A 26,927-nucleotide genomic window follows, 5' to 3' on the forward strand; every position below is an offset into this window, starting at 1 on the left:
ATTTAAATCGCATCATTTGTCCCCTTTAAAAAATCACTACAGACTATTTCTGTTGTATCGTTGCACAGGGTTTTTTAAAGACAAGAATGTGGAGAACTTTGAATCTGTACTCTGAATCATATCTGAAGGATTCAGTATTTACTGGCTTTATTTCCTTTGTATTTTAGCACAGTAAAGGAAGTGATTGTGAGGGCTGAGGGTGCAGTCCCAGCAACCATTGGGATTCTTGAGGGCAGGATTCATGTGGGCCTTTCTTCAGATGAACTGGACTTCCTGGCACAAAGCAAAACAGCACTAAAAGTGTCCAGAAGCGATCTACCTTATGTCATCAGCAAGGTCTGGAACTAAAGTTATCTTTGTTTGTAACTAATGTGATTATACATATGTGAAATGTCTGTGCTTTGATAATTTATGGTTTGTCGGGTGGCACAACTGTCTCCGGCACAATGATTGCGGCTCACAGGGCTGGGATTCCTGTCTTTGTAACCGGAGGCATTGGAGGAGTACATAGAGATGGAGAAAACGGCACGTTTATTTTCAAAATTGTCCTTATTTTCATGTGAAATGTGTACTGCCGTGTATTTAATGACCAATATATTATCTCTTGTAGCCCTGGATGTGAGCGCAGACCTCACTGAACTGGGTCGAACACCTATTGCTGTTGTGTCTGCTGGGGTGAAATCCATCCTAGATATCGGTCGCACTCTTGAGTTCTTGGTAAGTGCTCGAACCCAGTTACCATTTTGTAAGTCTGCATGTGAACACAGACACTGGGGGAAATAGCAGTAAAATTGTGAAAAGTTGTTTCATAACTTTTGAGGTGAGAGTTTTTGACCTTTGCTGTCATCTAACTGTCACTTAAAGTTAAATTTAAAAACACGAATAATGTAGTAACACTGTTATATGTAATTTCTAGAACGAATCTTAAAATTAATATTCAGACAAGACACCTCAGGTGAATAGGGTAAAAAATGTAACTAACAGATATCACCATACTTCCCCAGTTTACTGATTACATTAAGAATTTCAAACAAGTTTCCTGAAATGTTAAGTTTAAATATGCAAAAGAGGCATTATCTAATTAAATATGCACCAACATTGGTTAAAAGCAGGTTCAAAATACTTAATTTTCATTCATTTCATTAGTTCATTAGTTTCATTTTATTGACATTTGAGTCATAAGTTTTTACAGAGGGGATTTTGGATATCTCTTTTTATCACTCATAAATCAGGAAATACTGTCAACAGCCAGAAAAAATCAGCATGTTTTTATAAATGAAATAGTGTAAAAACTCAGGCATATGATATATGAACAAACCCCTTTCTAAAAACTTTCAAAATATAGAAAGGAATAAAACTATAATGTTTAGTGTGTATGTAAATGATGCTAAGTGCATGAGAAAAAAAATCTAATTTTGAGAAAACTGCTTTTAAAGATATGTATTGTAATTGAAATAAATAGTGTAATAAAATAAACACTTAAAATGTATTTTGGATGTTTTCTTCCCACTAGTCTTAACACACTACGAAAAGCCAAACAGTCCAAGATTTCAAAACTGATCCATGCATGTTGTGTCTTTTCTTATTTTTTTATCATAATATGTAAATAATTATAATACACAAATTTTAATATCCCAGAGTCAGATTAGATTTTTATATATATATTAGGGCTGTCAGTTTAACGCGTTAACTTAATTAATTAGTTATGAAAAAATAACGCGATTAAAATATTTTAACGCAGTTAACGCACTGGCCCCGCCTCCAGACCTGTACCTCATCTTACATTTCATACAGTTGACAAATATGATGCAGAGCAACGACTCCATAAATGCAGTTATGCGATAAAATTCAAGATATTGGTGCAAAATGCTCCTGTATGAGCATTTGTCTCATATTTATATCATACGATATCACGAGCAGGGAGGGCAGTATTACACGAGTGCTGATTTTGTCCCGAATATCACGAGTTTAAATGTGATTTTATACAACAGTTCCGTAGTGTTTAGTTTCTGAATGAATCCGCATTTGAATCGTGTGAACCAATGATTCAAAGTCCCATTCATAAAATGAGTCGTTTACTGAATTCCTGAATGAATTATTAGATTGATTTAATGAATCCAATGACTGAATGAGTGACTCATAAAGACATTTACCACCACCTGCTGGCAGATTTAGTTTCTTATTTAGAGTATAATTTCTTAAAAAAAAAAAGAAAACAAAAACATTAAAGGGATAGTTCACCCAAAAAATTTAAATTCTGTCATCATTTATTGACTCTCATGTTGTTTCAAACCTTTCTTTTGTGGAACATAAAAGAAGGTATTTTGAATACTGTTGGTAAAAAAAGCTGTATTGGTTACCAATGACTTTCATTGTATGAAGAAAAAATACTGAGAGGTTTCTTAAATTATTTTCTTTTATGTTCCATAGTTTGTGTTAGGCCGTTGTAGACTAAATGTTTATGTGTAATAAATTTTATGTTGAATCAAATAAAATATTTCTTTCTAAAGCTACAATGTGTAATGTCTACTTGATACTTTCTCATTTAACACAAAAATAGCTTTAAATAATCTTTTGTGGGTATTTTCACAGTCAAATTTATTTTGCGATTAATTAGATTAATTAATCGGCACATGTAATTAATTAGATAAAAAAATTTTAATCGACTGACAGCCCTAATATATATATATAAAATCAAATCTGACCCTGGGATATTAAAATGTGTGTATTATAATTATTTACATATTATGAGTTCTAATTCAAAGATCAGTGCTGTTATTGACTGGAAACTCAGGGTGTGTGTGTGGCCACATATGGAGATTCAAAGAGCTTCCCGGCTTTCTTCTCTCGGCAAAGTGGATTTACTTCTCCTTACCATGTCTCCAGTCCTCAAGAAGCAGCAGATCTTGTTGGCAAGTCTAAGTGTTTAAGCTTTTACCACAAATACATTTGTCAATATTGCACATTTACTGAATGCTGCAGTGATCCTAATTGAAAGCTAGGTGAAACAGACATCATAGATAATGTTCCTCTGCATATCCTCATCCTGCTTAGTCATTTGTGAAGGGTTCTTTAACTCTCTCGTTCCTCAACAGCAAGCACACTATCTCTGGGGCTGCAAAGTGGTCTTCTGTTGGCTGTTCCCATCCCTGAGGAACATGCAGCCACGGGACAACAGATAGAAGACGCCATACAAACAGCTGTGACTGAGGCCAGGTAGAGAAAAATAGTGCTTGGCCATACTATATGCCACATATAATGATAAGCACTTCTGAAAAAAGCATTTTCTTTGTATATCTGAAGCTCAAAAGGTGTCACAGGAAGAGATGTCACCCCTTTTATCCTTCAGCGAGTCACTGAGCTGACTGAAGGGAAGTCCTTGCAAGCCAGTATCCATTTAAGATGGATAAAAAAAAAGATGATAAAACTTATTGCATTTATGTACTTATGACACTAACTTGTCATGTTAATTTTGATTTCGTGTGTCCTTTTGTGGTATTTTCCTGAAGTTCATTCACTTTCAGATAGAGCACTCATCCATAACAATGCCAAGGTGGGCAGTCGGATTGCATGTGCCCTTTCTAAACATAAAAAAGTGAAGGCAACTTCAGAGGTGATACTAAGACCCAAAAGTCAAAGGACAAGAGAACAGGCTCCAAAACTGTAAGTGGCACAAAACTGAATGCCTCAGATGGTCTTTACAAGACATAATAAGCTCTTAAGGAATTTTATAACATTTAATTTTTAGTGTTGTTACTGTTAACTAATACTACATTTAAAAAATTGAAATAAAGCTAAAATAAAATATTAATATTAGATGAAAAACTTAAAAAAAAAAGTAAGCCAAAATTAGAAATGTTGCCTTGACAACCAACTGAAATAAGTACTAAAGCTGAAGTACTAAAATGACTACAACTAAAACTGAAATTAAAAGGCTAAATAGAAATAAAAACCCCAAAACTAATAAAAATGTCAAAAGCACATAACAGCATTATTAAAGTTTAAATTCAAACGAAAATATAAAAATAAAAGCTAATTTAAAATATTAATAAATACTGTAATATTATATTAAAATGCTAAAATAACACCGTTTATTTCTCTCAGATTGTGATTGGTGGAATAAACGTTGATTTCATCGCTAAAGGAACAACACAGAAATTGGTGGTAAGTCTAATAACAAGCTAAAGGAGCTTAAGTTACTTTTTATGACATTAGGTTAATATTATATATTCGTATTGTATTTTCAGTTTGGTGAGATAAATTCAGGAAGTGTTTGTCAGTCATTTGGAGGTGTGGGCAGAAATATTGCTGGCATGTAATGTGTCATTCATATTATTATTAACGAATATGTACAATTCCTCTTATTGCCTATATTTGCCTATGTTTGGGCTCAGTAAGATTTTTTAAATGTTTTTTAAAAAGTCTCTTTGCTCACCAAGGCTGAATTTATTTGATCAAAAATATAGTAAAAGAGTAATACAGGTGCATCTCAATAAATTAGAATGTCGTGGAAAAGTTCATTTATTTCAGTAATTCAACTCAAAGTGAAATATTATTACACCTTTAACTGTTTTGTATTTTAATATATTTTAAAATGTAATTTATTCCTGTGATGGTAAAGCTGAATTTTCAGCATCATTACTTCAATCTTCAGTGTCACACGATCCTTTAGAAATCATTCTAATCTGCTGATTTGCTCAAGAAATGTTTCTTTTATCAGTGTTGAAAACAGTTGTGCCACTGGACATTTCAAATTTTGTACACAAGAACAGCATTTATTTAAAATAGATACTGTCACTTTTGAACAATTGATTGCATCCTTGCTAAATAAAAGTATTAATTTCTTACTGACCCCAAACTCTTAAAGTAACCCTGACGCTTTTTGGATTTTAGTCCAGCTATGTTAGTTTGCTTAGCATTTACATGCTAATTCACATCTAAACACTGACAAAAACCTTGGCTAATAAACGTATTTGAAATGTTCAGTCTTTTTATTTCAGAGGTAAACAGAGGAAATAATAATGCTGATTCATCCTGCACTCACTCATTTTGTCCAATCAGATGCACTATAGAATGATATTGTCCCGCCCCCTAATAACACATGCAAATGACAAAAAATAGCAAATCATGTTCATGGCTGTGATGAAATTAAAATCTATTGGCTTTAAAAAAAAAAAAAAAAGACAAACTCTCCAATAAATATTTCCCATGCGAACTTCCTGTTGAAATAAGAAAATCTGCAAGGGCTTTAATGTAACGTTAACAACTAGTTTGATAACATAAATCATTTTTTATTTTTTTATCTTTACGTTCAGGTATCTCAGTTTGAGGACCAGCTTGCGTCAGCATCTCTCGTAGTTCTTGATGGCGACATTCCAGTTTCGACCATTGATTACGTGTGCTGTATCGCCAAGAAACGTGCAGTCCCAGGTAAACCTCATTTATCTAATACTGCTTCAGAGCATTGAGGTCATAGTTTCAAGACAGTTGCAACGTGCATATTGCATGTCTTTTTCTTATGCTGCAGTGTGGTTTGAGCCCACGGATGCAGATAAGGCCTGTAAGCCCTTCCTGTCAGAGAGCTGGAAAGCCCTGTCTTACACCTCCCCCAACCTGGCTGAGCTCTGCACCATGAATCATACACTAGGTCTACCCACTCCTACAGGTACCGGAGTTAGAAACCACCTAAAATAACGTATGCTTGACTGCCGGACAGGAAGTGGCAGAGCTACTTGAATATTAATTAAAAAAATATTTTGATTTAGAGGTGCCCATATCACTTGAGGATGTCTTGGGCTGTATACCGGCTCTGTCCCGCCCCCTGCTGGAGCATCTGCATTGTGTGGTGGTCACTTTAGGTGCGCTAGGTGTAATGGTGTGTGGAGAACATGATGCTGACACTGTACATTTGCAGCCACAAAAGCAAAAGCGGGTATAATGGCCTTATTATATTAATCATAAAGGAATAGTTCACCCAAAAATGAAAATTTGCTAAAGATTTACTCATCCTCAGGTGATGCAGATGAGTTGTTTCTTCATGGGAACAGATTTGGAGAAATATAGCATTACATCACTTGCTCACCAATGGATATTCTGCAGTGAATGGGTGCCGTCACCAATGGGTAGAGTCCAAACAGCTGATAAAAACATCACAATAATCCACAAGTAATCCACACGACTCCAGTCCATCAGTTGACATCTTGTGAAGTGAAAATATGTGTGTTTGTAAGAAACAAATTCATCATAAAGACTTTTTTTTTACTTCAAATCTCTTTAACTTCAAAACTCAATCCATAATATTGCTTCTCCAGTGAAAAAGTCAGCTCGTCTGAATCAGGAGAGAAATATACACAGATCAAGCACCGTTTACAAGCCAAAAAGTTCTAAACAAATGTAGGTGGATTTTGATTTAAGAGGACAACAGAGGATGGACTTTTTCACTGGAGAAAGCATTATTATGGATTATGGACTTGTTTAAAGTTAAAATGCCTTAATGATGGATTTGTTTCCTACGAACACACAGCTTTTGCTTCACAAGACATTAATTGATGGACTGAAGTCGTGTGGACTACTTGTGGATTATTGTGATGCTTTTATTAGCTGTTTGGACTCTCATTTTGACGGCACCCATTCACTGCTATTACTTGGAGTAAATCTAAAGATCTTAATTGTAACATTAAAATGCTGAACATTATTTATGCCTTTTTATAGCAGAAGGGACGGCTGTGTGCCATTCATTATCCTGCGCTGGCTGTGAGCGCTAAAGAAACAGTAAATGTTTCTGGAGCTGGTGACAGGTATGTTAACAAAAGTTTTAACATCATACAAAACAAACAATATCATGTTGCATTAGACTCTCTCTATCTCATCTAGTTTTGCTGGAGCAATGATGTTTGAGATCTGATGTCTGGACACAGACAGCTGTGTGCGTATGGGTCTCATTGCCGCCCGCACATCCTTGCTGTCTCCTCATCCAATAGATCCGTCTCTTACAGCAGATGCCATCCATCCAGAAAAGTCACACTCTCAACTGTGGTCAAAGTCTACATGTGTGTGGATGGAGGACTAAAATATGGTCTAAAAGAGACTAAAATCTTACCAGCAGACATCTACAGTCATGGTACATCAGGCTGTATATATAGGTGGTACTTATATGTGAAGTCTGATATATAGACTTCATATGTATTTTAATTAACTGAATTTGAATACATTGATTTTTTTTTTTTTTTTGTCTAAACCTCTGTCACACTGATATTATCTGTAGTGGTGGACACCTTCAGAAACATGAAAATCCTACCTCATAACTAAAACATCTGTGTTTTTAGCATTTTATAGTATTATAACATACTTGTGTTGATAGCTGGTATTTTTTAGTACTAATTTTTAATCATGTCAACTACAATGCTTTTGCATTGCATTTTGAATGTTAGAAATTAAAATAAAATGCTTTTATAATTTCAAAATATATTTTCAAATTTTTGTTCTTTATAATTGTAATCATTGTATCATATTAACTCGTAAAATGTAACTATTAAAAAGGTTACATTTAACATTACTATTTGAGTAAATGTCGAAAAAGAAGTGGTGATATAAAATCAAGTTAATTTTTTTAAATGTAAAATAAAAATTTACATTTTAAATATCTTTAAATATCTTGTATAATTATACATGCAGTTTTTATTATATGAACTGAGAAAATACATCAAACTTTACTATTAAAAAAGTTACATTTAACATTAGTATTTGGGTGAAATTTCAAATACATAAAAATGTGAATAAAAATGGTGAGAAATCTAAAAGAAATTGTCATATATCGAAGTTATTTAGTTAAATATTTTCATTGTAATCTCTATACAATACCAAAAACAAATTAAAAACTAAAAAAAATTTAAATACTTTTTAACTTAATTTATTTTATTTTTCCTAACTGCACCTAAATATGATATGATGGCAATATGTGTCGCCTCTTGTGGCGACTGTAGTACATTACTGATGTTAAAAATAATGATGACTAATAAACTACATCTCCCACAATGCATTGTGCCTCGCATCTTGCGCAAACTCAGCGAGAGGTGACTGGTTACTGTATTCCCTCCTCATTTCAGAGTAAGATGGTGGTAAGAATCTGTTACCTAAATAAACAGTAAAACTGAGTAGGAAAACATCTAATCAGTTTTGAACATCTGAGCTGTGGAATAGTGCTCATTCCAAACTATCAGATAGGCACATCTGATCAGTTGAAAGGGAGAATCCCCCGCCTAAACTAGAGTGAATATCCATTGGAGTGGGATCCCTGCAATACAGGACCAGCTAGAAGAAGTGAGTACCCTACAAAACAACTGCTTTAATCGCGATCAGTGCACCCGAATATAACTACTACATCAGTATTAGGTTTGTATAAGTGTGTTGAAGCAGACTAACCCCATGGTTAAAGAATAAAACATTGAGTTTAAGTAAAGGTTGAAGTCAAAGGTGGACGGGCGGCTGTTCCTCCTCTAGTCGCCGGGCCGTTTAGTAGGAGAGTCGCAGGCTTTAGCTGTGTGTAGGCCGCAACATAGAAACGTTTAGAAAATATTCGTTGTCGACAAAATATATATGGAGGGAAAGTCGTTTTATTGCCGTACAATCATTTCAAAATATGCATGCTTTTAAGTGTGTGTGTTATTGATTGTTGGAGAGTGAATTAAATGTTTTTAGGCGTTGTGTTTTGTGCCGCACGTCAGATGAAGTCTGTCCCAGCTGTGGAGACACCTGACCGGCTTTCAGCTCGACTCACGCGCCGCTAGACATATACGATGTGAGATATCAGTAATTGCGATTTTAATAAAGATTCATAGATATTAAAGTATTAAATGTGTTGGTTACTTATTTAATGTAAATTTTAAGCAGAAACGGGCTCTACGAATCTAAACAGTGTTGTGATCTGGGCAGATGCGATAGATTGAAGTGTGAATGTTTAATATATGCTTTCGCTGAAAATGCTAATAATAATTTGCTTTTAGAATTTAATTTTTTAAAAATGCATTTGTTGTGATACAAATGTCAGCGTTGAACAAAAGAGATACTGAATCGTATGTCATTCGCAGTTCATTTAGATAAAAAGCTTTAGTATTTTGTGCTGCATACAACATTGTCTCTGCATTGTGTTACAATTATTTATTTGAAATTGACGTTTTAAATGAGGTATTCGTGCCTGTTCATGGACTGTGAACACCTGATTTGCAGTCGTCTCTAATGTGACCCAGTGGTCCTATTCTGCAATCCCAAAACATCAGCATGTTTATAGACAACTGGGCTAACTGACTGTAATGAGAGTAACATGAAAAGGCTTAATGTGATTTGTGGTAGATTGATGTTTTGGACTGCTATGAGCCCATGACAGCGGACTGTATTCATTTGTCATGGCTATTCACTTTGTTTTGATCTAACTGCATGCCATTTTTCAATATGAATATTTAACAAGAGCATTTATGTACTAGAATAAAGTATTGTCATCATCCAGGGTGCCACATTTAAATAAAATCCGCTTGCCTTGACTTTGTATCAGCCCTTTGGCCGACCTGCCAGAGACTCTCCCGAACTTGCCGTACGATAGGATGTCCCGCAGTCCCGAGCTGAAAGAAGACCCCATGGAGTGCCCACTGTGCATGGAACCGCTGGAGATTGACGATGTCAACTTCTTCCCCTGCACCTGCGGCTACCAGATCTGCCGCTTCTGCTGGCACCGCATCCGCACAGATGAGAACGGCCTCTGCCCTGCTTGCAGAAAGGTACGATTCTGCTTGAAATTTGTACGTAGGCTTCTAATGATAGTGATGGACTACTTCATATCAACGTCGCCATTGGGTCGCCGTTACATTGTATATGAGAAGCTGTCCTTGATGTGCACTTTCTCAGGTAGTAGTCGATACCGATATGGCCGATAGCAATATCTAAAACAGTGGTTCTCAACTGTTATATCACGAACAGCTGGAGAAAACGATGTTAATAAAGGCAAATAATGAAACCCAGCTAACGCCGAATATAACAACCTGTATAATCATGGATAGCTTGTATAGATTGCAAAATAAAAGGGCTTATAAACATTTTAAAAGGGATGAGAAATTTGGAGGAAAATGTTAGGTGTGAATGTATTGTTAAATATAAAAAGACATTGTTTTGTATAAGCACAGCGGCCGAACATTGTCTGATTTAACCGACTGTAATGTTCTCAAACCTGGTTATGCAATTGTGGCTAAAGCGTATTGCGCCACTTTCTTGGCAAACCGCACTTCCCAAGTGTAAACGCGATGTGGTTCATTTGACTCACTGTGATGGTGTCAGCTTGGAAACTTGACCTATTTGCAAAGTTCTTTGAGAATTGCCGTCCCTCAGATACCGGTTCAAGCGAGGTAACTGGCTCTGTGTGTTCTGTAGCCTTACCCGGAGGATCCGGCAGTATACAAACCGCTGTCACAAGAGGAGATCCAGAGGATAAAGAACGAGAAGAAGCAGAAGCAGAACGAAAAGAAGCAGAAGGTGACGGAGAACCGCAAGCACCTGGCCAGTGTCCGTGTGGTGCAGCGGAACCTCGTGTTCGTCGTAGGACTTTCTCAAAGACTTGCGGATGCCGAGGTGAATGCTCGTATTAGACAATGCTAATGCCTTTTTTGTTTTTTGTTATATGATTATTTGAATCTACTGAATTATGAACTTTTAATATTTTTTTAATCTCACTGACCCCAGACTTTCGAACAGTAGTCAAGGCTCGAAATTGCGACCATTTTGGTCGCATATGCTCCCGAAATTTAATCTGTGCGACCTCAAAATATATTTGGGAGCATTTGTGCGAGTGCATATAATTGTTGTCGTGCGACCTGTTTTAATTTCTCTAAAAACGTTCAGAGTATGTGCCTTCTGAGTGTTGATACGGTGACCTGTCTGCCGTTCTATGAAACGTTAGGCTACATAACCAATTAAACTTCATCTTTACATTCTTAACTTTAATGCAGATTTTAGATTGGTTAATATTAGCTGTCAATCACGGAGCACCAGTGCTACCAAGTAAAAAAGTTAATTTCGAGCCCTGGTAGTGTACAAAGAATTAACAAAAGTGTTAATTTATTTTTTTTAATTCTTACTGATTGCAAACGTTTGAACGGTAATGTATTTAATCACAGTATTTGTGTATTTAAATCACTGATCATGTAAAATCAGCTGCCCCTTTTGGCCATATCACATCAGTCAGAAATGTGTCACTTCCTGTAGGAGGTGAATGAGAATAGCACAAAAATAGAGTGTTTTCATCAACGAGTCATTTGCATTTAGCTGAACAAAAGGAAATTTCCTTCCTCATTTAATTTCACAGTTTGATTGTGTGATAAGTGGGCATAATTCAGCGTAGTGTCTGTTTTGTGGTTCATGCAATAATTCACTTGAAGAATCACTGTCACTTTGATTACTTCTTAGGTTCTAAAGCGCCCAGAATATTTCGGAAAGTTCGGCAAAATCCATAAAGTGGTCATCAATAACAGCACATCATATGCAGGTTCACAGGTAAGAAAAGCCACATGTGATTTCGCTTATGAAACTTGATGCTCACATGCTTCTTGTGCATTCAGCGCCTGTGAAAAAGTCTCTGGCTTAAGGCTACAGCAAAAGAGTAGAATAAAGAAAACACACACTTTTTATATTTATTTTGACCTTTCACTCCACAGGGTCCTAGTGCCAGTGCCTATGTAACTTACATTCGTTCAGAGGACGCCCTTAGAGCAATACAGTGTGTGAACAATGTCATAGTGGATGGTAGAACACTCAAGGTAAGTGCAAAAGCATCACAACCTAAGCCATTTACAAAATATTATCATATGTTACATTTATTATGTCTGTGATGAATATTTATTGTGTATTCTGTCACTTTGAAGTTGTTTGGTATTAAAATAATTACCTGTCGTTGTTTTGTCTCAAGGCTTCTTTAGGTACAACAAAGTACTGCAGTTATTTTCTCAAAAGCATGCAGTGTCCTAAACCAGACTGCATGTATTTACATGAACTGGGGGATGAAGCGGCTAGTTTTACAAAAGAAGAAATGCAGGTGAGCGCATATGTGTTTACACTGCAGATCAATCAGTTGAGACGGCGTCAATACATAAATTACATTTACAACATTTTTTGCTGTCTGTTTTTTTTTTTTTTTTATCTGGATATTGTTCGGCTACTATGTGTAAATTGTTTTTAGGCTGGGAAACATCAAGAGTATGAACAAAAATTACTCCAAGACCTTTACAAATCGAACCCCAACTTTTTACAAACCTCAGCATGTGGAGAGAAGTCGAAGAGCAAACCCAATTCCACTCAGAGGTGGTGTTTTTATCCTGAATTTCATTGCTGCACACACCCAGTCAGATGAACATATTCATATTTTTATAATTGAAATTGAAAGTTGCTTTATTTTGCGTTATGTTCTATAATTAACTAAATAATAATTAATTTCTTAAAATGTATAGAAAGAAATACACGGTACCATTGAAAAGTTTGTGGTCAGTAAGAGTTTTTGGTAAAAGTGTAAAAGTGTCTCATCAAGGCATTTATCTGATCAAAAATACAATAAAAATAATAATTGTGAAATAATACAATTTAAAAATATTTTTTAAAATCTATTTTAATATAATGTAGTCCTTGTGTTTTAAATATATTTACTCCTGTGATGGCAAAACTGAATTTTCAGCAATCCCAATTTGCTGATCAAGAAATATTTCTTATTGTTATCAGTGTTGAAGACAGTGCTGCTTAATATTTTGTAGAGACTGTGATATATACATATTTCTTTGATGAATAGAAAGTTCAAAAGAATGGCATTTTATTTGAAAATTGATTATTTGTAATTATAAATGCCTGTCACTTTTGATCAATTTAATTCATCCTTGCTAAATAAAAGTATTAATTTAAACAAAAATATTTCTGACCCCAAACTTTTAAATGGTAGTTTATAAATTCAATTTTTAGAAGTGCATATATTCAATCTTTGAGAAGTGTGATTTTCATTTTCAACTTTAGCATTTTTTTTTTTTCTTAATTTTTTCAGACCCAATAGTACCAATAAAGAAGGGTGGCCCTCATTACAGAACTATGGGAAAATGGTTAACGGTTTAACCACAGAGCATCGCAAGTCCCCTCCTCTTTTAGACTGCCTAACAGACTCAGACCACATGACTCCAGATGAACCAGACCCTGAACAGGGAACAGAACAGAACACAGGCCTTCCACCTTTCCCATCAGCCTTAGAGCCTACCAGGTACTGTACTGCAGAAGCCTAGCCAATAGTAGCTTTGATATTCAGCAATATACAATGATTTTTCTTCCTGTGTGTTTTGCTGCGTGCTTATCACACTGTGCTTTCATTTCAGTCCAATTGGCAAACAATCAGAATCCATAAATATAGGAAATGGGGAAACTATATCACAGGTAAGTTCTAAAAAACTATTGAATCTCTAAGAATAGTTATTGTGGGTTTGTTTTATTCATTTTTTTGATCCATCTGTCTGCATTTGGTTTGACAGACATCCAGTAGCGATTCCCCATCTCCTCCACCTGGCCTTACTAAACCCAGCCTCGTTGTGCCCATCAGCGTGGCCAAACTCACAGCGCGCTCACCCTTCGAGGGGGCGGCAGCAGAGTCTCAATCTCTTTTCTCAGACAACAGCAATTTCAGACATCCCAACCCCATCCCCAGCGGCCTGCCTCCCTTCTCCAGTTCACCACAGGGAGCCTCTGACTGGCCCATGACTCCAGAACCACAGAGCCTTTTCACCTCAGGTAGGCGTGTGCAGTGAATGCAGTGTAGTGGGATTTTGGAGCAATAAGATTGCAGTGTGGGCGGAGCTAATCGGATAAGCCCATCAATCTCTCTTCCTTTTTGCAGACACTATCCCAGTGTCGTCCTCTACTGATTGGCAGGCGGCCTTCGGTTTTGGCTCTTCGGCCAAGCAGCAGCAGCAGCAGCAGGACGATGACCTCGGCTTTGACCCATTTGACATCACACGGAAGGCCCTGGCCGACCTCATAGAGAAAGAGCTGTCAGTCGAGGAGCATTCCCCCCTCTCTCCCAATCCCTCTTCCCACCAGAGGCGCCTTCCTCACCTCCAGCACAGAGGCCTCTATAACTCCTTCAGCCTGCCCCAACACATGGCCGCACGCCACCCCTGGATGGGCCTCCCCACCCGCAATAACCTCACACACTTGAACCACACGGCCTCAGCTGCGCACAGCCATTTCTTAGACCTGAGCATGCCGGCCCAGCACCACAGCACTGGCCTTGGGGGGATTCCTATATCAGGTTAGGGGATGCATCTGTCTCGTGTGCTCCAGTTTTTTTGTGAAACACCTGTGTGTGTGTGTGTTAAAACACCTGGTCTAAGCAGGGCTACAGTTGTAGCCCACTGATCCAAATACAAACAAGTGGTTGAACTCATTCCCAGTATGTTTATTGTTTTATTTTGCACCTTGATGGCTAATTCAGATTTTTTCTGAAGTCTGGTCATCTTCAGTGTTGTTATTAACTAAAACTATTAAAAATTATTTCTGTAATTGAAAAAAAGCATAAATAAAATTTAATTAAACACTTAAACTTAAGAAATGTTGCTTTGGCAACTAAAATAAGTAAAAGTGACTTCCAAATGGACTAAAACTGAAACATAAAGCTAAATATAAATATTTTTAAAAAGCACAACAATATTACTAAATTAAAATTAAAACTGAAAATATTTTATAAAGCTATTAATTAAAATAAAAATGTATATAAATAGCTTATAATAAATACTATAATAGTATAGATTAATACTAAGATAGCACTGGTCATCTGTATCCGGTTTTTTTTTTTTCTTTGTTGATTATCCCATTTAACATAAAAATTGCTTTCAAATGTCATTTTCATGTAGATGTAAGGATACCACAGAGTTTCAATTCTCATTTTTTTCATTAATTTCAGAAAACAATGGCTCTGTAGAAAGTATAAATGTGAAAGAGTGGCAGGACGGACTGCGAGCACTCCTACCAAATATCAACATCAACTTCGGAGGCCTCCCGAACTCTACCTCTTCCTCCTCCTCTTCCTCCACTTCCAGTGTGAACCACATCGGGGTGCCGGTAGGCTCGACTGGAGTCTCGCACAGCCTCAGCTGGGACAGTACGGCCAGTTGGATGGATCCCGCCATCATCACAGGTGTGATTTGTGTTTCGTAAACCCTCTGCACACGGATAAACCCTTCATCTCTAATAGTACTCATTCATGTCCCTTTTCAAACTCCAGGTATCCCAGCATCTACAGGCAACAGTTTGGACTGTCTCCAGGATGACAATCCGCCACACTGGCTCAAGTCGCTGCAGGCACTCACAGAGATGGACGGACCGCCCAACTCCAGCGCACTCCCACAGCCCCCGCACACCGGCCTCCTAGACGCGGCGGCCCAACTCTCCTTACACAGAGCCGCCTGGGCCCCTTACCTCCCTCCTCCCACACTAACCCCAAGCCAGTTCCACTCCCCACCTCCAGGCTTTCAGACAGCCTTCAGACCCCCAGTGCAGACGGCCACAGACATCCTACAGAGTGCCGGTATTGACCGTCACTAAAGACAACCCTCTCTCGATTTAACTGCATCACAAATATGAAACCGCAAATATACCCCTTCCATTAATAACATAACATAAGCTCTTGTCTTTCTACCATTTCGCTCTCCATCCCTTTCCCAACAGATTTTTTTTGTCTGTTGTCAGTTTTTTTTTTAAGGCACACATATGATGAGTATGATGAGTATGATGAACACCCTCAGTGCAGGGTAATGATTGAGACGGACACTGAGGGTCCTAACACATATATACACACACACACCTTCACATATGATTCTGGGAAAAATAAAAGTGTCTGACACTGAAATGTGCAGAGGAAACCGTGAGCACTGATGTGTACATGTGACTAACAATGGCTAAATGGAATGTGCTTAAACGAATAACATGTCTGATTTGCGTCACTCTATCCAAGGTACAGACTGTAATTTAATACTGTGAATCTTTACACTTCCCGTAAGTTAGGTCTCACCACCATTTGAAGGAAATGGATTATAAGATAAATCTATGTAATGCTCTTGACTTCTTACACGTTTAATGTTTACGAAGCCAGAGCTGAGATGTTTGAGTGCATTTGTAGAATCCAAACCCTGGTCCTCATTAGAAGGGACTCCATTAATCACAGAGTAGTACCTTCTCTAATCTTAGGCTGGGGTCCATTTTGGATTCAAGGGTTTGCCTAAGCATCTTTGGGCAAGCATGGTGGTGTGAGACCTGACATGCCACTACACAATGTCTACAGTAACTTCATTCCCATGAAGGGAGGTGAGAAAGACCACTATGGAAGTGTTTATTGGCTTGCCTATAGAATAAGCCTTTCATACAAGGTATGAATTAGGAATCAAGTCTGGAACCTTTGGAAGGATGGTGATGGTAACAAAGGAGACGTGTCTAGGCATGATTGCAGATAAAATGAGTGTTGAAAGCGTGAAGACAGGCACACACACTAACATGCCACCATTCCAAGGCCTTCAAATGATTTCTACTCTCTTTCTCATGTGTGGCCATACTAAACAGTATTTATCAAATGCAATCACTCATTCTTTCAGGAAAAAAATCAATGTAGTCCAACATTTGGGTTTAACATGCTGCTGAGATCATTTAATACAAAATAAAGCGCTAAAAGAGAAGAATTGACCCCTTTTCTGCTGGTCTGGAACAGTGAAATCTTAAATAAAATTGAGTATTCATTGTCTCTGTTTGATTCTCTTTTTTTCTAATGTGTAGTTTGAGTAGAAACAGTAGGGTTGTAGGTTTTTTTTTTTTACATGAGGCATTTTATTGTCCAATGAAGAAATTATTGACATTGAAAACATCTACAAGGCATGAAATTCATGGTAATTATACATCGGAAAGGTCTTGGAAACTCGTTTTGAAATTCAAACACGATCTACTGAACACAAAGACAAACACCAAGAACTGCTTCACCAAGGACATGCTGAACTCATGTCAGGAAGAAAGCTTTTATACAACTGTACAAATGTGCTTTTATAACAGATTCTTCTTTTTGCACATCATTTGAGAGTCTCGACAGACATGGCTTGTCACCTTCCAGCACAAAATGTCTTTCAACAGCCTCCGTGCTTTTAATACCCATGACGAAATCTATGAACAAGTTTATGTCAATGTACAAAGTGTCATGTGAAGCTTTAGCACACCGTTCCATTCTCCATGCGAGTCTTAGGACAGGAGGTACGGGATTGTGGGGGAGGCTGAATCGATGGTGCCAGGGTGCAGAAGAACCCAGCTATGAGGGTCAGTCCTAGTCCTCCCCAGGCACTGAACATGGACCAGCCGTAACCATGGCTTATATCATCTGGGAGGCTGAAGAGATAACGTGGGTAGCGAGACAGTTCAAAGTTGATGCCAGCCACACAGGTGCAAAGAGAGATTATGCAGAAGGTACCTGTGGAGGGGCATAATACTAGTTAGTAGATGTTTAGAGATCAGGCACCATGCCAATGAATTTTTAAGATGATAAAAGAGGAGGAAATCACATACCTCCCATAAGGAAGAGCAGACCGGCAACATAATGCATGAGGCCTTGCTCCCAGCAACAGCCCAAAACACCAATGGTCCAGCCAAATAGGATGATGGATAGAGCCATGCCCATGAAGCCAGCTGTCATCCGACGCAAATCTGGAGAAGGACCAAAATTACTTGGGGTGTCTAATATTGCTCCTAGAGGGCCACCTTCTTTCAGAGTTTAGCTGCAACCTGAAGCAAGTTTCTAGTAATCCTGAAGATGTTAATTAGGTTCCAGCTAAACTATACAGGAAGGTGGGAACTCTAGGAGAAAGATTTGATACCCTTGCTTTAAACTCTACCTCTATATCAAATACATTCATATGCAGGGCCTTCATGTGCCCAGGACAAAATTTGTTAGGGTAGGCAACCCTTATTGAGGTCCCAATGAGTACACTACACCATAGTAAGAGGGCCCGGGATATCACTGATGCAGACCGAAAAGAATAAGTCCCACTTACGCAGGGCATGCCAATCATCTTGCTGGATAGTCTTGGTGATATTGTAGGAAAGATCCTTTCGTGTCACTGCAGAGGAGTAATAGTACTTTATAAAGGAGCAACGCTCGACAGTTCCTGGAAAAACAAGAAAAGCATCATTAGATCCAGACCCAGTATGATAATTAGAACTTGTACACAAGCCCAGCTTAAGCTCAGGCATGTAAGGTGGGCCTGGACAGTTGGGGTGGTGGTTGTCAAGCTCATAATTAGGTGGACCAAGTCCCCTGTGGAGCTGAGCCTTCTTGTGCATATGGACAAGTGTCATGTTTAGATGAGTAAACTACACAGATGGTCGAGTGAGTATTGCTCATCCAGTCTAAATTAGTGGATCTCAATCCAGATCCTGGAGTACTAACATGTTCAGATCTTGAAGCCTCTACTAACGAGCTGATGAAATATATCAAGTGTGTTAAATAAGGTAGACATCCAGAATGTGCATTGATCAGGTACTCCAGGACCAAGCTCAAGGACCACTAGTCCAAACCACTACAATTCATAGAAAACTGAATGTTTATTATTTTCAGAGTTGCTTATGATGTCCAATATTGAGAAAACATCCAAGCAGTTTTTTTGATTAAAATGAATTGACACTTTACTCTGATGCATCCATAGGCCTGCTTATATACATTTAATAGAGATGTCAAGCTTCTAGTTTTAAATGGCAGTTTCCAGGCTCTCATTATTGTAGCATAAAAAAAACATTGCATCAAACCAACACATTCCTGTAAGGCTCAGGTGGATGTTTTTACCTTTTTGTATGAGCTCTTCGATGTCTGGGTCAAATCCCACCCTGTAGCATTTGCTCCACAGCCCCATGCTGGTTGAATTGTAGCGTCTGCTGCACTCATCAGCCGTGCTCATCGCGAACAGCTGACGCCGGTTTCTTTGCAGCAGCAGTCGGTCTTCCCATCGGTCCAGGCTCGCTCGGCTGGCTCGCAGCGGAAGGCTGTGGTTGGGGATGTAAATGAAACCTGGATCGCTCCTGCGGTTCGAGAAAGTTCGGCAACGATCCTTGTATCTCCTCGCGTCCGTCTCGTACCAGTGATCCGATGAGAGTGCGACTGTCAGGAAACACAAGGCGACGAGAGACAGACAGAGACCCGTATATAGAAGCCACTTCCCCGTCGCCATCGTTCTGCCAGGCCGCCGATCAGCACCTCATGGTGGACAGCTCCTTCGACCGAGGCAGCGGATCAATCCCGCTTGAGCATCTTTTTTTTCGTGTTAAAAAGGCGAAATGCTGAGGTTGCTGTAAACATGCCCTTTTAAATTAATGAGATACGTCGATTATTACAAAAATCCTGTCTGTTATTTCCTCTAGCCTACAGGTAGACTGTACGGGGGAGCGGGTTCCGCTCTCCCTCTCTGAGCTGCTGCAGGCAGAGACACATGACAATCACACACACAGGAACTGAAAATGATTTAAAAATGGAGGGGGAAATGATTAGTTAAAAATGATCAAACTCGTTCAAATAAATCACTGTAAATAACGATTTCGATTATTTTTAGCCATTTTAGCAAATTGAGCTGTTGGTTTGATTAACCACACTTCATATTCTGTTTCAGACGACACTTTTTCAAACTTATGTTGTTACGATATTGTGTTTTATCATTATTTTGTGGGGCCCGAGACCTTTTTTTAAAGTGATGATTAACCTTCAGACAGTGTTGATGGTCAAAATGTTTTCTATAGGTAGTTGGTCTAAATTCAATTTACAACCCTGATTATATGTCTCCAAAGAGAGAGAGAGAAAGAGAAAACACATTCGTCCATTTAACCCCTTTAAAAAACTAATATTTTCCCATACGTCTTGTGCCTGTTAAACACTTGTGTTATGCATAAAGTTATCAGTACACAGACAAACTATTGTTTGTACAACTGTTAAACATTACAACCAAAACAAGCTCCAAAACAGTCTGAAATTCATGTATAACGTTAATGACAAGTCAGTTTCTGCAGGTTTTATAAAGGTAAGACCAATAAATTAAATGGAACAGAATATGTCAATATGGTGTCAAAATGTAAACGTCTTGTATTGCTGTAGCAACGCTTCCAAGTTTGAAAAAAAATAAATAATAATAATTCAACAAAAATGTTGAATAGCACTGCTCCCAACCACTACTAGAATATTGAAGTAACTTTTAGTGTACTGAAAATGACTGAAGATTTGTAAATCAATACACATTTAGGGCACTTGAGAAGCAAATGACAAGCAGGGTTTGAGAAAATCATCAAAATTAAGAGTTTTTGATTAAACCAAAAACAAATAACTGCCAATGGGCTCAGGAAAATCAACTTAATTAAAAGGGAAAACAAGTTTTCATACCTCATTGACAGATGTTTGTTCTTAAGGATAAATGCATATTTTACATATAAACGTAATATTTTAAATATGCATTTCAACTAAAGGAATCTTGATGTAAAGACGTTTAGATATTTGTATTGAAAATAACATTGCAGTGCATGCAAGATTTAAATGCCATGACATTAACGGGTTAGTTCACCCCAAAATGAAAATTCTGTCATTAATTACTCATCCTCACGTCGTTCCAAACCCGTAAGACCTTCGTTCATCTTCGGAACACAAATTAAGATATTTTTGATGAAATGTGAGAGCTCGACACTGCATAGACAGCAACGCAACTGTAGCCTAATGTTCCCAGGTCCAGCACATCGGCAAAACGGTCCAACAATGCTGATTACGTCGATTACGCTCTTAGGTACTCGACAAAATGGCGGAACACATAACTCGGGGGAGAAGAACTGTGAAATAAATTATTTTTTGTTTTCTTTGCACTCAAAAAGTATTCTCGTAGCTTCGCACAATTGAAGTTGAGCCACTGATGTCACATGGACTGTTTTAAGATGTCCTTACTAGTTTCTGGGCCTGGGAACATTACAGTTGCATTGCTGTCTATGCAGAGTCTGAGAGCTCTCACATTTCATCAAAAATATCTTAATTTGTGTTCCGAAGATCTTACAGGTTTGGAACGACATGAGGGTGAGTAATTAATGACAGAATTTTCATTTTGGGGTGACCTAACCCTTTAAGACATGCTCCAATTTTAGACATTTTTGCCCTTGATTTGACAGGGCAAATTAAGACCCACAAAAACCCTGCAAGTAGTGTTGCATCCAAAATGTTTAATGCACACATAATTGCATTCACAGTACCTGAAAACCAAATTTGATGCTCCAGAACCTGCTGATGCTTCGATCATTCTCCAGAGATACCACACACTCAATAGGCAGCAAAGCAGATTGTATTTGTAGGTGCACATCGTATACATAAGCTGTGTGCTTTAAGGTTAAGATTCGTTTGAATGTACAGTTGTTTAAGAACCATTTGAGCCAATATCTGATAAAATGCAACAATTTTTAAAACATAAATTTCATAGTGTTTAGAAACGCATACTGGCAACATTCATTTAATAGCCACTTTATACAAAACTCAAACATTTACACATTCAACACAAAGTACAAAAGCCAAACACTTCCAGTAGTTATTAAACCGGTTTTATTGAGAGCAAGTCAGTTTATATTTTTCCGGTGTCGTAAAAAAACAGAACAAAAACCGTCACTGCTTTTTACAGGCAGCTTATAGAAAATTAAGCAGGGGGCGCCATCAGACGAACTTCAGGCAGTTTAACAGTGGGGGGGGGGTCACCTTTGCTGCTCTATAGTAAAAAACACGTTTAGAACAAACCAAACACTAGGCAAGACGAGTCAAAAAACAAAAAGCGCGAGGCATGATTCAATCAGAGCACGTACACAAGCACACAAAGCACAATCAAATTGCACCTCGGAGGAATCCAACCTTGCAGTGAGTGTCTGAGCGCGGGCTTATTTGCAGGATCAGTGGAGAGGTCCGCAAAAGTTCGCCATGCTCAATTTATTCTGCTCAGCGTGCTGAACGCCCACAGATCCGACGCATGTGCAGCAGAGTTGAACTCTTCGCGGCAGTCGGACTGTCCGCGCACAAACAGTCAAACCTGTGAGACCGAGCATCAGAGTACTCTACAGCTTTTTTTTAGAAGCATCGGAAACGCGGAAAACCTCCTGTAATATACTGAAAGCCTAAGACAAAACAGTATAAATACCGTACAGGAAGCCAGAGAGCTTTAGGGTTAGAAGAAGTACTCTGTACATTCCCTTACGCGGCAAGGCTTTATATAGTGTTGATGACTTCATGGCGCTGGACCCTCCCGCTGGTCTCTGATTGGCTAGTGCGCCCGCCAAGTTGCTGATTCAACTCAATCATATTTGATAGGCACTAATTGCATTAACCCTTTCATGCATGAATTATGGAAAACATTATCTAGATTTTTGTATGATTCTTTTTATTACTTTAATATGATGCTAAAATTGAAATCCATTTTCACTTTTACAAAATTCAGTTTTATTAAAAAATTATTTAACTGTCCACGTATGTGGACACCATGCAACAAAGGCGTAAAATGGGACATAAAGCCACAGCTGACAATATGGAATATTGTGTGTTTTTTAATGGCATGTTATGCTATTTATATAAGCTCAGTTATTAAAAACAATAATGTTACAATATAATAACAATAAAACACATATTGTAGGAACAATAACAGTAGTTACATATATGCGGAAACCTATTAGCAATATGGGCAAATCATGGAAAACATTCACTGCTGATTATTATTATTATTATTCTGATTATTATTATTCTGTACTGACTCCTTGACTTATGCTGTCCCTGTTTCGAAGGCAAAATGCTAATTTGTCTCCATATGCATGTGTAAAGTTGCCATTTAATGCTGTAATATGTCATTTTAAATGGTTATTTATGTTGATATATTTGTTAAATGTCTGTTTTATTACAATATAAGACAATTCATAACATCTTTGAAAAAATAGAATAGATATACTCGCAGGTTACAGAAATTAGATTTTGTGCAATCTGACTCCACTGTTGCATGACGTTGGTTTTTGGTGAATAAAAACTACATTTTACTCTAAATTTTAGATTATAAAATACTAACATATTCATCATACTTTACTGTACATACTAATATTTTTTTTACCTCAATTGACCTCCTTATATAAAAGTTTTTCACAGATATGCCTGGGGCATTTAGCACATGGCTATCGCTGTCAGCCATCTTGGATTAATGATGTCATAAAGCAATGAATATTTGGAATGCAAGATATTAGCCACTGTTACAATATTGCTGTCAATCTACTGACACTGCCCTCAAGTGGTTTGGAGAAAATTACCATCATAAATGAACCCTAAATGGAGTTAAATTAACTGTCCACAAATGTGGACACCATGCATGAAAGGGTTAATCAAATTAAATTAGACATAACTAAATAAATAAAATAATGACAACAGACAATGTCCTGGAAACCCCAAAATATCTGCATTCTGGAAGTTGAACTTTGTGTATTGATATTTCAGCAGAAAAGAAAGTATGTCTGGCCCATTCATAATACAGATTAATTATTGAAAGAATTAGGCTACTAATATTATGCTCAGATTACTGTATAAAAAAATTATAAAATAATAATAATAAATCCCTCTGAATTTCAATGGGTTTTTAGAATGGAGGTGTTTGATTTAGTGAAGCAATATAGGCTACTTGAAGATACATTCACATTTTTCTACAACATAAAATACAGTAATTATTTACAGCTAAATGCTAAAATGTTCGTTTTCATACATAATAGAGTGTTTGCAGTGATGACATATTTTTGTAAGGTTGGCACCACCTTTTGTCTCTCGACGAAAGACTTTTCCACTGGCTTTTTGATTATTGCAGAAAATAAGTTTTGTGACCAGCAGCAGTTTATGATTCTTACACATTTTGTTCATCACAGGGGCGTAGATTACGCGGGGGATGCGGGGGACGTGTCCCCCCTCACTTTTAATATCACGTAAATTCGTCCCCCGCACTTTTTCGGGCAAGTGTGTTCGCATAGAGGTTTTCAAGAGCCGGTGTGAATAAATATATATTTAAATTCAAAGAGACAGGATAGTCTGTGCATGATCTGATGTTTTATTCGGATCCAGAATAAAGCGAGATGAACATCATGGAGCGCTAAACACTCATGCAGTGTATGTTTCATTCATACTCGTAGCCGGAGGGCGCTCTCGCGCAGAAAGTCGTACGAGGAAATGGACAAAAGCGTCCAGCTATCGCTGTATGAAAACCGTTGTTTTCACAGAAAAAACAGAAACGTTTGGAAACATGAAGATATTAACCATACGATTGCGACAATACACAATATATGGTTTATTTGTGTTTGTCAAGTCATCTCCAGGTAATAAATACAGTATATGAACAATGCAGTGCTAACTGACATAGCATTTATTACAGTCTGTCCCCCTCACTTCTGAAATGATGGCTACGCCCCTGGTTCATCATGCCAATTTTCACAAATGAACACAACTTTTAAGAATTTTTAAGTGTAAATAGGCTACAATCGCCAAAAAATAAGATGCTAAACATATTCAATACAACTGCCATTTTCAAGACAAGTAAAAATAATAAAAAAATATATAAGGGGGCATTATGTATTTTATGACATAGAATAAAACAAGAAAATATCTTGAGCTTGTGTTAACCACAAGCCTTATTTCAGGCATTTAACCAAAGGCATTTTTGGGTTTTGGCCTAGAAAAATAGGTCATCGGCACTCTTCATTTTTAACAGGAATGAAAACGTGTTCAATTAATTTGTAATATAGCCTAGTTTAACAAAATACCAATTGTTCAGCTGACAAAACATCTTACAGAAAAAAAGCTAAAAACTCCATAAAATAGTTTTGAAAGTTCTGAGTTATGAAATTGCATGATCTACATGGTCCTGCAGAGTTTAGCTCCAACTTGCCTCAACAAACCTGTCTGGAAGTTTTAAGTATACCTAGTAAGGCTTTGATTAGCTTGTTCAGGTGTGTTTGGTTAGGGTTGGAGGCTTGGAGGCTTGGAGCTAAACTCTGCAGGACACCGGCCCTCCAGGACCGAGTTTAGTGGCCCCTGGAGTAAAGTCTATCCCTCACAACCCCGGTTTCATCCCAGTTGAATTCAATAAGGCGTCTAACCTGACAGGTTTGGAACACCACAATGGTGAGTAAACAGTTAATGTTCAATTTCCTTTAATCGTTCACATTAACAGTTACCTCTGGCAGGAGTTTCTGGTTTCCACTAGATGGCAGTAGCTGCACGTTCTCTTCCAGCTATCCTCCATGTGAGGGATAATTTACTGTGTTGCAGAATTCATGTCCTCTCCTGTACTTGTGTGAAAGTGAGATGTCCAACACAGGACACCAACTAGACCACCACCAACAATGCTGATATTTTTCCACAATAATTGTAAACACTAATTCTTTGCTCTGTTAATATGCATTCACAGCATAATGTGTCAGCCAGTAGAGTGGTGAAGTCTGAACATTAAACTCAATATTTTGATATAATCTGATTTTAGCATATCATTTGCTCTTAGCTTTTATTCGGGTGCTGAGGTGGCATTAATTGGTAGGAATGTGAGCTGGGTATAATACAGGCAGACAGCATATTCTGGGCCAGTGACAGTGAGTCAGCACCACAGTAGAGGGGGAGGCAGAAAGAGAGAGAGAAGGGGGGAGTAAAGTTCTCCATCGCTTACCAAAAACTGCAACCGATAAAACACAAAAAGAAACATGCATATAACACACTTCATTTTTAAAGAGCAAGCAATATTTTTTTTCCCTGTAGAAATAGTTGCAACTGATACACCTGGACACATTGCACCACACTGCAGTGAATCTCCTTGATGCTGTCAAGCTGACACTGAAGAGGCTTATGGACTTTATATTTTTACATTCATTGTTCGTTATACATACATTTATGACTGTCACATTCGTACTTGTTTGCATTTATTTGACGCTCCGATGCCAAGACTGGTTTCAGTGGCAGTGAGTGAGACATTCTTTGCAGCAGGCAGCTCTCCTGCAGGAGTTTTACCCACTCACTCATCACGCAGGCGCCCTAAACTGCTGAATTCTCTGTTTCATGGAAGACTGCAGAGCTGCTGAGCATTTCTGACCTGACCGTCCTTGACTGCTCTTGAGAGAATGATGGAGAGAGAGAGTGGGAGAGGGGAAGAGAGCTCAGTCAGAAGCACTGGCACAAAACTCTCTGCTCTTCATGCTTCACAATAAAATAAAATAAAGAAGCACTCATTTGCTCATTTGTCAACATCTTCAAATTCCATCAAAGGAAACATACTCAACCAGTGTGTTTCTGTGCAAAAAAATAATCAATGATAACAATCCAATTTTGAGAAAATAAAATTATACGTGAACTGCCATCACAAGTCAAGGATGTTTGGAAAGCTAAAAGCTACAGCTGATGATGTGATGTCTAAGAAGAGTGACTTTCATACGGCCAACAATCTCACAAACTGAGAGTGACGATCCTGAGATCGGGGGAGGAGTCACACTGAACCTGAGAGTGAAGGAAATGAACTGATATGTTAATAGACAAAAGTCAAAATAAGGATTTCATGAGTATTTATTACTGATAAAAGTTATACAAATATGTTTGTGTCATAAAACATTTAAGTATATTCTGTGATAAGTGCCAACTCTTCGACCTTCTTCTAAAATTATATTTAACATTTGGCAGATCCACTTTTTATCCAAAGCAACTTACATGGCATTCAAGGTATTACATTTACATTTAATCAGACATTATTTTGGAGAATATCGCAGAAATCCAATCTGTATGGCTGGAAATTCATAATGTTATACAAAGAAGTTTTTAGAAGATTTAAAATATATATTTTATA

At 37.7% G+C, this 26,927-nt stretch overlaps 2 protein-coding genes and 1 pseudogene across 2 annotated transcripts; 2 read left to right on the forward strand and 1 right to left on the reverse strand.

Annotated features, from left to right (window-relative positions):
• Window positions 1-446: 446 nt before the first annotated feature.
• On the forward strand, window positions 447-7,291 carry LOC107678279 (pseudouridine-5'-phosphate glycosidase-like; annotated as a pseudogene).
• A 759-nt stretch (window positions 7,292-8,050) lies between these two features.
• On the forward strand, window positions 8,051-16,468 carry LOC107678292 (CCR4-NOT transcription complex subunit 4-like). The gene is made up of 13 exons (XM_016473510.1): window positions 8,051-8,319; window positions 9,548-9,770; window positions 10,417-10,614; window positions 11,449-11,535; window positions 11,697-11,798; window positions 11,948-12,073; window positions 12,218-12,339; window positions 13,064-13,273; window positions 13,386-13,443; window positions 13,539-13,794; window positions 13,901-14,314; window positions 14,966-15,199; window positions 15,287-16,468. The coding sequence occupies exons 2-13, from the start codon at window positions 9,597-9,599 to the stop codon at window positions 15,604-15,606; spliced, it is 2,301 nt and encodes a 766-aa protein (XP_016328996.1). The 5' UTR covers window positions 8,051-8,319; window positions 9,548-9,596; the 3' UTR covers window positions 15,607-16,468.
• A 408-nt stretch (window positions 16,469-16,876) lies between these two features.
• LOC107678293 (transmembrane protein 178B-like) lies at window positions 16,877-19,491 on the reverse strand. The gene is made up of 4 exons (XM_016473511.1): window positions 18,875-19,491; window positions 18,087-18,200; window positions 17,602-17,739; window positions 16,877-17,506 (listed from the first exon to the last, which is right to left on the reverse strand). Exons 1-4 carry the CDS (start codon window positions 19,254-19,256, stop codon window positions 17,250-17,252), a joined length of 891 nt encoding a protein of 296 aa, XP_016328997.1. The 5' UTR covers window positions 19,257-19,491; the 3' UTR covers window positions 16,877-17,249.
• Window positions 19,492-26,927: the final 7,436 nt, after the last annotated feature.

Source organism: Sinocyclocheilus anshuiensis, unplaced genomic scaffold, assembly GCF_001515605.1.
Source record: "Sinocyclocheilus anshuiensis isolate Anshui unplaced genomic scaffold, SAMN03320099.WGS_v1.1 scaffold1318, whole genome shotgun sequence".
Taxonomy (NCBI): Eukaryota; Metazoa; Chordata; class Actinopteri; order Cypriniformes; family Cyprinidae; genus Sinocyclocheilus; species Sinocyclocheilus anshuiensis.